This window comes from Salvelinus fontinalis, chromosome 5, assembly GCF_029448725.1.
Source record: "Salvelinus fontinalis isolate EN_2023a chromosome 5, ASM2944872v1, whole genome shotgun sequence".
Taxonomy (NCBI): Eukaryota; Metazoa; Chordata; class Actinopteri; order Salmoniformes; family Salmonidae; genus Salvelinus; species Salvelinus fontinalis.
In genome coordinates, this window is record NC_074669.1 from 1 (window position 1) to 15953 (window position 15953).

The 15953-nt window shown below is 45.7% G+C and overlaps 1 protein-coding gene across 1 annotated transcript; it reads left to right on the top strand.

Annotated features, from left to right (window-relative positions):
- Nucleotides 1-519: 519 nt before the first annotated feature.
- On the top strand, nucleotides 520-14879 carry LOC129854865 (disintegrin and metalloproteinase domain-containing protein 10-like; the record flags this gene model as incomplete). The annotated part of the gene is given in 6 exon segments (XM_055921985.1): nucleotides 520-670; nucleotides 3380-3563; nucleotides 5562-5673; nucleotides 6975-7195; nucleotides 8455-8581; nucleotides 9713-14879. Coding segments are annotated over 6 exon segments (1028 nt in total), but the record flags the coding sequence as incomplete, so codon positions are not given.
- Nucleotides 14880-15953: the final 1074 nt, after the last annotated feature.

The following is a 15953-nucleotide window of genomic DNA, read 5'->3' on the forward strand; positions in this document are numbered from 1 at the left end:
CTGCTGTGTATGGTGTTCGAAGCTAATTTGTCAGTACGTTTCCACTGCTGTGTATGGTGTTCGAAGCTAATTTGTCGGTATGTTTCCACTGCTGTGTATGGTGTTCGAAGCTAATTTGTCAGTACGTTTCCACTGCTGTGTATGGTGTTCGAAGCTAATTTGTCAGTACGTTTCCACTGCTGTGTATGGTGTTCGAAGCTAATTTGTCAGTACGTTTCCACTGCTGTGTATGGTGTTCGAAGCTAATTTGTCGGTATGTTGCCACTGCTGTGTATGGTGTTCGAAGCTAATTTGTCAGTACGTTTCCACTGCTGTGTATGGTGTTCGAAGCTAATTTGTCAGTACATTAGTTTAAGATTGGTTGTAGAATTCCGTTAATTGTCTTCAACCAGGATTTCTGGAAAGCCTTGGAATTTTGGGAACGTTTCTGAAATTCTACACTGTATTCAAGTTCAAATGTGTTATTTTGAATGTAATTTCGTAACGTGTATGTGTTCTTTCTGCCCCCCTCCCCTACAGAGTCAGGCCAGCCCATCTGTGGTAATGGGTTAGTGGAGCCAGGGGAGGAGTGTGACTGTGGATACAGCGATCAGTGCAGAGACCAGTGTTGCTATGACGCCGATCAGCCTGACAACAGGAAGTGTAAACTAAAACCCAACAAAGTCTGCAGGTAAGATGGCCCACCGGACCGAGTAGCTGTGGTCCAGGAAGTTAACCTGACCGAGTAGCAGTGGTCCAGGAAGTTAACCTGACAGAGCAGCAGTGGTCCAGGAAGTTAACCTGACAGAGCAGCAGTGGTCCAGGAAGTTAACCTGACAGAGCAGCAGTGGTCCAGGAAGTTAACCCGACAGAGCAGCAGTGGTCCAGGAAGTTAACCCGACAGAGCAGCAGTGGTCCAGGAAGTTAACCTGACAGAGTAGCAGTGGTCCAGGAAGTTAACCTGACAGAGTAGCAGTGGTCCAGGAAGTTAACCTGACAGAGTAGCAGTGGTCCAGGAAGTTAACCAGACAGAGTAGCAGTGGTCCAGGAAGTTAACCTGACAGAGTAGCTGTGGTCCAGGAAGTTAACCTGACCGAGTAGCTGTGGTCCAGGACGTTAACCTGACCGAGTAGCTGTGGTCCAGGAAGTTAACCTGACAGAGTAGCTGTGGTCCAGGAAGTTAACCTGGCCGAGTAGCTGTGGTCCAGGAAGTTAACCTGGCCGAGTAGCTGTGGTCCAGGAAGTTAACCTGGCCGAGTAGCTGTGGTCCAGGAAGTTAACCTGGCCGAGTAGCTGTGGTCCAGGAAGTTAACCTGACCGAGTAGCAGTGGTCCAGGAAGTTAACCTGACCGAGTAGCTGTGGTCCAGGAAGTTAACCTGACAGAGTAGCTGTGGTCCAGGAAGTTAACCTGACAGAGTAGCTGTGGTCCAGGAAGTTAACCTGACCGAGTAGCTGTGTTCCAGGAAGTTAACCTGACAGAGTAGCTGTGGTCCAGGAAGTTAACCTGGCAGAGTAGCTGTGGTCCAGGAAGTTAACCTGACAGAGTAGCTGTGGTCCAGGAAGTTAACCTGACTGAGTAGCAGTGGTCCAGGAAGTTAACCTGACTGAGTAGCAGTGGTCCAGGAAGTTAACCTGACCGAGTAGCAGTGGTCCAGGAAGTTAACCTGGAAGAGCAGCAGTGGTCCAGGAAGTTAACCCGACAGAGCAGCAGTGGTCCAGGAAGTTAACCTGACCGAGTAGCAGTGGTCCAGGAAGTTAACCTGGAAGAGCAGCAGTGGTCCAGGAAGTTAACCTGACCGAGTAGCAGTGGTTCAGGAAGATAACCTGACTGAGTAGCAGTGGTCCAGGAAGTTAACCTGACCGAGTAGCAGTGGTCCAGGAAGTTAACCTGGCAGAGTAGCTGTGGTCCAGGAAGTTAACCTGACCGAGTAGCAGTGGTCCAGGAAGTTAACCTGACCGAGTAGCTGTGGTCCAGGAAGTTAACCTGGCCGAGTAGCTGTGGTCCAGGAAGTTAACCTGGCCGAGTAGCTGTGGTCCAGGAAGTTAACCTGGCCGAGTAGCTGTGGTTCAGGAAGTTAACCTGGCAGAGTAGCTGTGGTCCAGGAAGTTAACCTGGAAGAGTAGCTGTGGTTCAGGAAGTTAACCTGGCCGAGTAGCAGTGGTCCAGGAAGTTAACCTGACCGAGTAGCTGTGGTCCAGGAAGTTAACCTGGCCGAGTAGCTGTGGTCCAGGAAGTTAACCTGGCCGAGTAGCTGTGGTCCAGGAAGTTAACCTGGAAGAGTAGCTGTGGTTCAGGAAGTTAACCTGGCCGAGTAGCTGTGGTCCAGGAAGTTAACCTGGCAGAGTAGCTGTGGTCCAGGAAGTTAACCTGACAGAGTAGCTGTGGTCCAGGAAGTTAACCTGGAAGAGTAGCAGTGGTCCAGGAAGTTAACCTGACAGAGTAGCAGTGGTCCAGGAAGTTAACCTGACAGAGTAGCAGTGGTCCAGGAAGTTAACCTGACCGAGTAGCTGTGGTCCAGGAAGTTAACCTGACCGAGTAGCTGTGGTCCAGGAAGTTAACCTGACAGAGTAGCTGTGGTCCAGGAAGTTAACCTGGAAGAGTAGCTGTGGTCCAGGAAGTTAACCTGACAGAGTAGCAGTGGTCCAGGAAGTTAACCTGGAAGAGTAGCTGTGGTCCAGGAAGTTAACCTGGAAGAGTAGCTGTGGTCCAGGAAGTTAACCTGACAGAGTAGCAGTGGTCCAGGAAGTTAACCTGACAGAGTAGCTGTGGTCCAGGAAGTTAACCTGGAAGAGTAGCAGTGGTCCAGGAAGTTAACCTGACAGAGTAGCAGTGGTCCAGGAAGTTAACCTGACAGAGTAGCTGTGGTCCAGGAAGTTAACCTGGAAGAGTAGCAGTGGTCCAGGAAGTTAACCTGACAGAGTAGCTGTGGTCCAGGAAGTTAACCTGGAAGAGTAGCTGTGGTCCAGGGAGTTAACCTGACAGAGTAGCTGTGGTCCAGGAAGTTAACCTGACAGAGTAGCAGTGGTCCAGGAAGTTAACCTGGAAGAGTAGCAGTGGTCCAGGAAGTTAACCTGACAGAGTAGCAGTGGTCCAGGAAGTTAACCTGGAAGAGTAGCAGTGGTCCAGGAAGTTAACCTGGAAGAGTAGCAGTGGTCCAGGAAGTTAACCTGACAGAGTAGCAGTGGTCCAGGAAGTTAACCTGACCGAGTAGCAGTGGTCCAGGAAGTTAAGGGACTCAAACTGAGGAAATAAGACGCTTCGTTTCTTACAAATGTCATTGTAATTAAATTACTAAAATTGACGTGTGTGGAGGTTTATTTCTGTCATTTTGTTAATTTCTGTCAAATAGTGTATTTTCCATAATACAAATTGAAGCCTTTCATCTTTCCCTCCCCCAGTCCTAGCCAGGGCCCGTGCTGTACTCCTGAGTGCTACTATAAGGGCCGTAATGAGAAGTGTCGTGAGGAGTCTGAGTGTGCTCATCAGGGCATGTGTAACGGGGGTACGGCCCAGTGCCCCACCTCTGAACCCAAGGCCAACTTCACCGCCTGCCACGGAGAGACTCAAGTGTGCCTCAACGGGGTGAGTTGATACCTGGCTACCTGTAGTGTGTAGTTAATTACCTGGCTACCTGTAGTGTGTAGTTAAATACCTGGCTACCTGTAGTGTGTAGTTACATACCTGGCTACCTGTAGTGTGTAGTTAAATACCTGGCTACCTGTAGTGTGTAGTTAAATACCTGGCTACCTGTAGTGTGTAGTTAAATACCTGGCTACCTGTAGTGTGTAGTTAAATACCTGGCTACCTGTAGTGTGTAGTTAAATACCTGGCTACCTGTAGTGTGTAGTTAAATACCTGGCTACCTGTAGTTAAATACCTGGGTACCTGTAGTTAAATACCTGGGTGCCTGTAGTGTGTAGTTAAATACCTGGCTACCTGTAGTGTGTAGTTAAATACCTGGCTACCTGTAGTGTGTAGTTAAATACCTGGCTACCTGTAGTTAAATACCTGGCTACCTGTAGTTAAATACCTGGGTACCTGTAGTTAAATACCTGGGTACCTGTAGTTAAATACCTGCCTACCAGTAGTTAAATACCTGGGTGCCTGTAGTGTGTAGTTAAATACCTGGCTACCTGTAGTTAAATACCTGGCTACCTGTAGTTAAATACCTGGCTGCCTATAGTTAAATACATGTCTACCTGTAGTTAAATACCTGGCTACCTGTAGTTAAATACCTGGCTACCTGTAGTTAAATACCTGGCTACCTGTAGTTAAATACCTGGCTACCTGTAGTTAAATACCTGGCTACCTGTAGTTAAATACCTGGCTACATGTAGTTAAATACCTGGCTACCTATAGTTAAATACCTGGCTACCTATAGTTAAATACCTGGCTACCTATAGTTAAATACCTGGCTACCTATAGTTAAATACCTGGCTACCTGTAGTTAAATACCTGGCTACCTGTAGTTAAATACCTGTCTACCTGTAGTTAAATACCTGTCTACCTGTAGCGTGTAGTTAAATACCTGGCTACCTGTTGTTAAATACCTGGCTACATGTAGTTAAATTCCTGGCTACCTATAGTGTGTAGTTACATACCTGGCTAACTGTAGTGTGTAGACCTATCATCTAGCTTTGTGCCAACGTATACCAGGCTCCTCAACTCAGCCTAGAATCTGCTCTGACCTGCACTGTTTTTATGTCTGATAGAATGGAATGCTTCTCATGTTTACTGTCAATGTTGTTTGCTATGTTGATCTGTGTCTTGTCCAATTAGTCACCACATATGAATTTTCCTCACAGGAAAATCAAAAGGGATGTATTTTCCTACTAGCACTGACTTTGCTGATTTAGTATTAGAGAATTTCCAGTCATCGGGTGATTTTCAGTACCTATACTGTTCTCTTTGAAGTAGAAAGAAGAATGTATATAAGTTGAAATATTAGACATGTTAAAAAAAATCAGAACGTAAGCAGAATCCGTGTGGAGGAAGCAAGGTAGACCGACAAGACGTGTCTGGCCTGGGCCATATCTGATCTTGTAAAGGCTACTGGACACGCACATGGGTTATTCATACATGGATAACATCGGCCGGAACTTGTGAAGATCTTTGGACAGGAACATTAGCTAATCGGTTATAGGCACCATTAGACCTGCAGTAGAAGTGTGCATGTCACGCCACCAATAGAATCTATGCCCCAATGTCTGAGACAATAAGAGAATGGAAACTAAGCAAGACAACAAGATTCATACAGTGGAGTGACGATGTTATGTAAGGGTAAGACTGTATAAAAGTCGAGTACTAAGAATGAAGAGTCAGTTCTTCCATGGAATTGCTCGGCTTTGTTATTCTCTGTAATAAAGTCTGTTTGAATTCACAAGCTCCGGTATCTAAGAAATATTTGATTCAATATTTCCACGACATTAGCTACTTTATTGAGAAAAAATGTACTTACTATAAATGTGATATGTGGTTGTCCCACCTAGCTAAGCTAAATGCATTAAACTGTAAGTCGCTTTGGATAAATGACTAAAATGTCACATGATATCTCATCCCTTCTATTGGCTCCTCCTCCAGGGCTGTTCTGGCTCCATCTGTGAGAAGTATGGTCTGGAGGTCTGTACCTGTGCCAGCGTGGAGGGCAAGGACGAGACTGACGAGCTGTGCCACGTTTGCTGTAGTGAGAAAAGTGAGTCCTGTTACCACGTCCTCACGGTCCCCTCCTGACACCACGTCCTCACGGTCCCCTCCTGACACCACGTCCTCACGGTCCCCTCCTGTTACCACGTCTTCACGGTCCCCTCCTGTTACCGCGTCTTCACGGTCCCCTCCTGTTACCACGTCTTCACGGTCCCCTCCTGACACCGCATCCTCGCGGTCCCCTCCTGTTACCGCGTCCTCGCGGTCCCCTTCTGTTACCGCGTCCTCGCGGTCCCCTCCTGACACTGCGTCCTCTCGGTCCCCTCCTGACACCGCGTCCTCTCGGTCCCCTCCTGTTACCACGTCCTCGCGGTCCCCTCTTGTTACCGCGTCCTCGCGGTCCCCTCCTGTTACCGCGTCCTCGCGGTCCCCTCCTGTTACCGCGTCCTCGCGGTCCCCTCCTGTTACCACGTCCTCACGGTCCCATCCTGACACCACGTCCTCGCGGTCCCCTCCTGTTACCACGTCCTCGCGGTCCCCTCCTGTTACCACGTCCTCACGGTCCCATCTTGACACCACGTCCTCACGGTCCCCTCCTGTTACCGCGTCTTCACGGTCCCCTCCTGTTACCACATCTTCACGGTCCCCTCCTGACACCGCGTCCTCACGGTCCCCTCCTGACACCACGTCCTCTCGGTCCCCTCCTGTTACCGCATCCTCGCGGTCCCCTCCTGTTACCGCGTCCTCGCGGTCCCCTCCTGTTACCGCGTCCTCGCGGTCCCCTCCTGTTACCGCGTCCTCGCGGTCCCCTCCTGTTACCGCGTCCTCGCGGTCCCCTCCTGTTACCGCGTCCTCGCGGTCCCCTCCTGTTACCGCGTCCTCGCGGTCCCCTCCTGTTACCGCGTCCTCGCGGTCCCCTCGTGTTACCGCGTCCTCACAGTCCCCTCCTGACGTTCACGTCGTTTTAGGACTTATATTGGAATTGTATTATGTCCTTTACAGGTTTAGCTACATTCTAGATACTTTTCAAATGTTCCTGGGTGTTTCAGAAATCCCGGTTGGAGGATTCCCAGTTGGAGGATTCCCAGTTTTAGGATTCCCGGTTGGAGGATTCCCGGTTGGAGGATTCCCAGTTCGAGGATTCCCTCGTGATTTTGGGAATCCTCCAATCAAGGATTTCTGGAGAAAAAAAACAGGAACTTTTTGTTGAATTGTTCAACCTTACTTGCCAGCTTATATGATAGCTACATTGTAAGACAATGTTTAAAGCTCTTCGAGATTCTTTGTGTAATGAATAGTGTTATAAAATATTACATTATTATTGACACCTGTGATTCTCTCACGTTGCAGTGGACCCCAACACCTGCAGCAGTACAGGTTCAGAGAAGCTGGCCCGGTTCTTCAATAAGAAAGTCACCACGCTGCCCGCGGGGTCTCCCTGCAACGACTTCAAGGGCTACTGTGACGTGTTCATGAGGTGTCGGCTGGTGGACGCGGACGGCCCTCTGGCCAGACTGAAGAAGGCCATCTTCAACCCCGAGCTCTATGAGAACATTGCAGAGTGGATAGTGGTACGTAAGCTTACTGACCAGACTCTTCAACCCCGAGCTCTATGAGAACATTGCAGAGTGGATAGTGGTACGTAGCTTACTGACCCGACTCTTCAACCCCGAGCTCTATGAGAACATTGCAGAGTGGATAGTGGTACGTAGCTTACTGACCTGACTCTTCAACCCCGAGCTCTATGAGAACATTGCAGAGTGGATAGTGGTACGTAGCTTACTGACCCGACTCTTTGACCCCGAGCTCTATGAGAACATTGCAGAGTGGATAGTGGTACGTAGCTTACTGACCTGACTCTTTGACCCCGAGCTCTATGAGAACATTGCAGAGTGGATAGTGGTACGTAGCTTACTGACCAGACTCTTCAACCCCGAGCTCTATGAGAACATTGCAGAGTGGATAGTGGTACGTAGCCTACTGACCCGACTCTTCGACCCCGAGCTCTATGAAAACATTGCAGAGTGGATAGTGGTACGTAGCTTACTGACCTGACTCTTTGACCCCGAGCTCTATGAGAACATTGCAGAGTGGATAGTGGTACGTAGCTTACTGACCTGACTCTTTGACCCCGAGCTCTATGAGAACATTGCAGAGTGGATAGTGGTACGTAGCTTACTGACCCGACTCTTCAACCCCGAGCTCTATGAGAACATCTAAAATGATAGTTATGTGTCGTTGCTGGCTTGACTCACGTTGTATTTTAATATCATACCATTTTCACACTACTGCCCTGGCCGGTTCTGTATACACCGTATTGTATATAGTAAAGGAGATATCAGCACAAGCCTAGTACTGGTCAGGTTGGTGTGAAAAGGGTATTTGGTCAACTGACCATTTTGGTTTTCAACCGATGTAAAGTGGCACACACTGGCATGCCTTTGGGAACTCTCACGTAAACCGCGAAACTTATTCTAATCTTGTTTTTTAATTTATTTTATTTTATTGTACACTCACTTATAAATGTGACCTGTGGAATGTACATGCCATGTTGACTTGGGAGCACCGGCTCAGATGATACATGAAATGTCACGCGGTTCCATCTGTGTGGCAGTGTTGGTCACAGAAAATAGGTGCTTTGCAATATGGATCAAGATGAGATGGAAGTCATTTAAAAAATAAAAAATTGGGGAAAGTTTTTGTGCCGCAGAAATGTTTATCTCATTAAGGTGTGACACGGTTTTAAAAAAATAAAAAAATGTAGGAACCACTTCAGTAGATGTCACTATATACCCTTAAATGTAATCTGTGTTTTCCGTTCTAATTCCAGGCTCACTGGTGGGCAGTGTTGTTGATGGGCATCGCTCTGATCATGTTGATGGCTGGCTTCATTAAGATCTGTAGTGTCCACACCCCTTCCAGCAATCCCAAACTGCCCCCACCCAAACCACTACCAGGTGAGTGTCTGTCGTCACCCCCAGCTCTCCCATATTAACCACTACCAGGTGAGTGTCTGTCGTCACCCCCAGCTCTCCCATATTAACCACTACCAGGTGAGTGTCTGTAGTCACACCCAGCTCTCCCATATTAACCACTACCAGGTGAGTGTCTGTCGTCACCCCCAGCTCTCCCAAATTAACCACTACCAGGTGAGTGTCTGTCGTCACCCCCAGCTCTCCCATATTAACCACTACCAGGTGAGTGTCTGTCGTCACCCCCAGCTCTCCCATATTAACCACTACCAGGTGAGTGTCTGTAGTCACACCCAGCTCTCCCATATTAACCACTACCAGGTGAGTGTCTGTCGTCACCCCCAGCTCTCCCATATTAACCACTACCAGGTGAGTGTCTGTAGTCACACCCAGCTCTCCCATATTAACCACTACCAGGTGAGTGTCTGTCGTCACCCCCAGCTCTCCCATATTAACCACTACCAGGTGAGTGTCTGTCGTCACCCCCAGCTCTCCCATATTAACCACTACCAGGTGAGTGTCTGTCGTCACCCCCAGCTCTCCCATATTAACCACTACCAGGTGGGTGTCTGTCGTCACTCCCAGCTCTCCCATATTAACCACTACCAGGTGGGTGTCTGTCGTCACTCCCAGCTCTCCCATATTAACCACTACCAGGTGAGTGTCTGTCGTCACCCCCAGCTCTCCCATATTAACCACTACCAGGTGAGTGTCTGTCGTCACACCCAGCTCTCCCATATTAACCACTACCAGGTGGGTGTCTGTCGTCACTCCCAGCTCTCCCATATTAACCACTACCAGGTGGGTGTCTGTCGTCACTCCCAGCTCTCCCATATTAACCACTACCAGGTGGGTGTCTGTCGTCACTCCCAGCTCTCCCATATTAACCACTACCAGGTGGGTGTCTGTCGTCACTCCCAGCTCTCCCATATTAACCACTGGAGATACGAGACGTCTTTTCAATGGACTTATTGCCTACTTAGTCTTGTTTTCCTCTGTGGTTGTTTTGTTGGGGTGCATTACAAACCTTCAAATAATTTGGGAAGTGGAGCAGACGAGACAAAGAAGAGCTGTTGATAGGTTGTAAACTAATCTGTCTCCCTCCCTCTATACCAGGCACGTTAAAGAGGAGGAGAGCCCAGCAACATGCCCGGGACGCCCGAGACGCCCAGGTGCACCAGTCCCAGTCCCACCACGGAGGTGGAGATCACGGCCAGCACCACCCAGTCTCCGGAGGCCAGCGGCAGCAGCCCTCACGCCAGGCCCAGCCACAGCCCCAGCCTCAGAGGCACCACCGCAGCCAGGGCCAGCCCAGAGAAAACTACCAGATGGGTCAGATGAGACGCTGAGCTGTTGAGACACTGGGGCTTCGGGGTTGGGACCGCTCGGGGTTGGGACCGCTCGGTCCGCTGCTCCCTCCATCGACTGCTCCTTGCCTTGGCTCCTCCACGTGCCTATCTATGTAACTGGTGGGACTGGGCTTTGAACCGATTTGTGGGATTTTAATCCGGGTCTTCAGGGTGGGAATCTGACGTCCTGACCGTTTAGATCAACAGGATTTTCTTAGCTTTTTTTCTTGATTAGGATCGATGGAATCAAGGGAAAGGGAACCACACTTTAGTTTTTACACGTTTTTTTTTAGGATTTCCTCTTGGTCTAATGGTTAAGGTGTTGGGTTGCCACGTGGGAGGACCTGGGTTGGAATCCCACCGGTTTACACCTAACAGTAGGATATAACACTTGCTTCAGTCCTTCCAAAGAACAGCCTTAACTGGTTGTTTACCATCCTCATACCCTCCATCTACAAACAAAGCAGAGTTGAGAAAGTCAGAATAAACGGACCCCCCCCCCTCCAACGACCACCACTGACTGTAGCCTGCAGCACGGCTGACCTCTTCAGTCTTGTTTTCTGTGGCTCTCGATGTGCAGTGGAATCCACCATCAGTCATTTTGTTTGACCATCCACCATTTTTTTTCTTTTTTTTTTTGAAGAGTGGAAGTGACCATCCACCATTTTGTCTTTTTTGTGGAGTGGAAGTGACCATCCACCATTTTGTCTTTTTTGTGGAGTGGAAGTGACCATCCACCATTTTTTTTTTTTTGTGGAGTGGAAGTGACCATCCACCATTTTTTTTTTTTTTTTTTTGTGGAGTGGAAGTGACCATCCACCATTTTGTCTTTTTTGTGGAGTGGAAGTGACCATCCACCATTTTGTCTTTTTTTGTGGAGTGGAAGTGACCATTGGCCATTTCCAATGCAGTAAGTCTTCGGTCTGCCTCTTTTTCCCACCAAATCTTTCTTTCTTTCAATGGAGTGCCAACGAGTGGAGGAATTGACTGGTTTCATCACGTGTAGCTTTACTACCTTCGGTCATGTTTTTTTCTTTCGATTTGTAAAGTACCTCCTCTTGAGTGAGAACACCCGTGTGATCCTTGGCTCCTGGTTGGTTGAAATGTTTTGTCAGCCATATTAGCCAGGAAGTGAAGTGAAAAACACTCGGAGGAGATTTGCTGTACTTATGCTGTACAACACGACGTTTCAAACATAACTGGGAAAAGAGACGGAGCTCTTCTCTTGGTTTTTCCATGTAGACTGACTGTCTTCTGCATGTGATTGTACAGATTTCAGTGTAACATAAGTGAAAAAAACTAAACTATTTCTTCTACTGTAAATGTACGTATGATTCTTTACTGTTTTTTTGGTTAGTACTGTACTCTCAGGACAGTAACACAAATGAAGATATCTGGAATAGTAAATGGGTGAGTTCTCTGTGGACTGGACACTGTAGTTGGAAATTGACAGCATTTCACCAATCAAGTTCTTATTTTTTTGCAGTGATGGAATCATATGGATGGAATTCTCTATGGCATTGTGTTTAGGGTCTGGTTGCTAGATGCTAGGGTCCAAGGATTGAACAAAAAGGTCACCATCATTTCCCACTACTTCTCACCTTTGACCTTTTGTGACGTTCAAGATCTCCCTCATCTCATCTGGTAACAACTTGTTCTGGCCCTGTCATGATGTAACGACTTGTTCTGACCACGTCATGATGACATTATGATGTAACGACTTGTTCTGATCACGTCATGATGACATCATGATGTAACGACTTGTTCTGGCCACGTCATGATGTAACGACTTGTTCTGATCACGTCATGATGACATCATGATTAATGACTTGTTCTGGCCACGTCATGATGACATGATGTAACGACTTGTTCTGATCACGTCATGATGTAACGACTTGTTCTGATCACGTCATGATGTAACGACTTGTTCTGATCACGTCATGATGTAACGACTTGTTCTGATCACGTCATGATGTAACGACTTGTTCTGATCACGTCATAATGACATCATGATGTAACAACTTGTTCTGATCACGTCGTGATGTAACGACTTGTTCTGATCATGTCATGATGACATCATGATGTAACGACTTGTTCTGATCACGTCGTGATGTAACGACTTGTTCTGATCACGTCATGATGACATGATGTAACGACTTGTTCTGATCACGTCATGATGTAATGACTTGTTCTGACCACGTCACGATGACATCACGATGTAACGACTTGTTCTGATGACATCACGATGTAACGACTTGTTCTGATGACATCACGATGTAACGACTTGTTCTGATCACGTCATGATGTAACGATTGGGGATAGAAGAATCAGGGGAAAGAAAGGAAAGGGAACTTCACTTTTAGTTTTTACACACTTCTTCTTTTTCTTGATATGTTTTGATGCAGAAGAATAGAACAAATAACCACTAACGGAAAGCTGATGATTCTGCCTGTTATATTAGGTCAGTGATGCGTTTTTTTTAAGAGACATTTTATGGCACGCATTCAAAATGGCACCCTATTCACTATTTAGCCCTATGCACCCTGGTCAAAAGTAGTGCACTATATAGGGTTTAGGGTGCCATTTCGGACATACACTTACTTTAGTACAGAGTGCATTAATAGTATCAAATTGCTAGGTTTACGTGAGTGTGGAAAATATATACAAAAACAATTCCAGAATGGATTAAAAAAAAATGAGTACAATTGATATCAAACTGTTAATTTTCAATGTGGGCATGGAGTCATGATCTTTTAAATTTTAATTTTAAATATGACTACGGTTGATTTGACAAAGGTCTGTACTAAATTGTCTGTTACGTAATTGATCACAACCGATAACTTGCCAATGATAGCTGGGGTTGACTAGTCAGGTCTGTAGTACAGACAGCAGGGTGAGTAGTTATTTCCAACTAACACTATGTATAGAGCTAGAATCTGGATTAAATGGTCTTCCATCCTGTAACAATGTGTGTGGATGCCTGGATTGGGTTCATTATACATCAAACGGAAGAAAACGGACTGCAACACGGAAGGGCCTACTTGGATTTGTCTAAAAAAAAAAACTTTAATTTTCGTTACAAAATGTTTTGAACATGGTTTTCTGCTGTGTGCCCTAATGAAGATGACCCTTTTGTGTTGCTCCATTGTGTCCTTTACAGAGGTGAAGACTGTGGGCTTTTACATTAACATTGGTGTGCCATACATGTCTTTGTACTTGTGGGCGAACGAGTCATATCATTTATGAACGAGTCATATCTTTTTTATCATTACCTTTTTATGTAGGAAAAAAACAGTAGGAAGGTCTCTAAAAGCCATGCACTAGTTTGAATGGAAGCCTGGTCCCAGACCTACTACTGCTGTCTGGCCAACTCCTATGGTTAATTGTCATGCCAAACAGTGATTTGACTATGATTTATTTTGCAAAGGAGTTGGCCAGACAAACAGATGTGTGGGTCCTGGATAGAAGTGTCCGTTTTTTTTGAGGAGATGGAGACTACGAGGCAGTAGTACTAGGTGTTTACTCCTGCCCTTTTAATACTACAAAGACTGTAGGTTGGGTTGATGTGGAACAACATTTGGAACATAGCCTAGATCACGTAAACAACTTCAAAGCTAAACCCCAACCAGACTGTTCTGGGTCAAATCTGTTCTTTTCAACACTATCATGCTGACCCCCAACTGTTCTGGGTCAAATCTGTTCTTTTCAACACTATCATGCTGACCCCCAACTGTTCTGGGTCAAATCTGTTCTTTTCAACACTATCATGCTGACCCCCAACTGTTCTGGGTCAAATCTGTTCTTTTCAACACTATCATGCTGACCCCCAACCATACTGTTCTTGGCCATTTCCAGCATGGTTCCAGCAACTATGTTTTAATGTGTAACCAGGCCAGGGCAGTATAACTTGGTTTGGCTCGGTTCAGCTCGGTACTGTGAAAAGGGTAATGGACTCTGTTGTGGACTTAGGCGCTTGTCTGTTTTCCATTGAATCCTGTATTTCACATTGCTGAATAACTGGGAGACTGGATGCTAAATTCTGAAGTTTTTCTGAAGAGAAGGAAGCCGTTAAAAAATATATATCTGACCAGCTAGCACACACACAATGTTCTCACAGTACACTAAGCCAGACATATTTCCCTGTAAACTTGTACAGTACTTGGAGAATTTAGAGTTTTAATTTGAAGATAAAAATCTAACATTTTGAAATCGAGGAAAAACTGTTCAGAAACCAAACATCCCCTTCTCAAAACCTTCTGAGTAACACTTGATTTTGAAGGGAACCTACGTAAGTATTTTATAACATTCATAAACCATACATAAAACATTCATAACCAGTACATAAGTATTTCATAGTAGATATAATGTATTAAATGCTTACACACTGATTATGAATGTGTTATAATGTCTTACCCTTTAAATAAAGTGTTACCAACCTCCCTTTCCTGGGTTATTTTCGTATCTATGCTAGTTGAAATGGGATTAGTTTTAAATATAATTTACTTTAATTCTCCACCATCATGAAAATGGTAAAAAAAAAAAAAAACTAAATTCAGTGTGATGGACTTAAATGTTTCCTTCATTCTCATTTCATTTAAGTCTGTTATCCTGTGGCATGGTTTGGGTTTTATTTAATTATTTTTTTTAAATTTCGTGGTCTTCATGATATAGAAGGTTCTAAACGTAAAACTGAAATGTCCAAAATTGAGTTGAAAAAATGTTGTAGGGGAAATGAAGATCTAGGCCCGAAAGAACACACGACGATTAAAAAGTAAAAAAACTACTGTCTGATTTTAATGTTCACTGTGTTTTATACAGTATCAAACATTGTTGTTCACTTTGAACATTTTTACTAAAGAAATTCAAAAAATGTATTGTGTAATTTTTTTTGGAGTACTTTAAATGCATTAATTAAAAGACTCGTTCAAAATAAATTGGATTTGATTTACTGTATAAAATTTGTTTAGAACTATTACTTGAATAATATTTTTTATTTAGTTCTATTGGTGTTCTATAGTAATTTCTCTCCAGTAATTCAGGTTTGGACTATGGTATTTCAGTGTGAATACAGTTGTAGTTTTGGCCTCGTCTGCTTGCTGTATGTATTTATTTAGTTATAGGCTTGTTATATTTGGTCATAGGGCGCAGCTGGCCAGATATTTTCAACCCTAAAACCACATTGATCTCCTAGATATCCATATCTTAGAGAGGGTATTTAACTCTTGTTTATTCTAGCCTATAATCAAATAAATACAAACCAACTTGCAAGTGTCTTCACTGACATTTTCAACCTCTCCCCGACTGAGTCTGTAATACCTACATGTTTCAAGCAGACCACCATAGTCCCTTTGCCCAAGAACACCAAGATAACCAGCCTAAATGACTACCGACCTGTAGCACTCATGTCTGTAGCCATGAAGTGCTTTGAAATGCTGGTCATGGCTCACATCAGCACCATCATCCCAGAAACCCTTGACCCACTCCAATTTGCATACCGCACCAACAGATCCACAGATTATGCCATCTCAATTGCACCCCACACTGCCATTTCCCACCTGGACAAAAGGAACACCTACGTGAGAATGCTGTTCATTGACTACAGCTCAGCGTTGAACACCATAGTGCCCTCAAAGCTCATCACTAAGCTAAGGACCCTGGGACTTAACACCACCTCCTGCAACTGGATCCTGGACTTCCTGACAGGTCGCCCCCAGGTGATCAGGGTAGGCAACAACACATCTGCCACGCTGATCCTCAACACGGGGGCCCCTTAGGGTTGCGTGCTTAGCCTCCTCCTGTACTCCCTGTTCACCCATGACTGCGTGGCCAAGCACGACTCCAACACCATCATTAAGTTTTCCGACGACACACCGGTGGTAGGCATGATCACTGACAACGATGAGACAGCCTATAGGGAGGAGTTCAGAGACCAGGCAGTGTGGTACAAGGACAACAACCTCTCCCTCAATGTGATCAAGACATTAGTTGATCGTGGACTACAGGAAAAG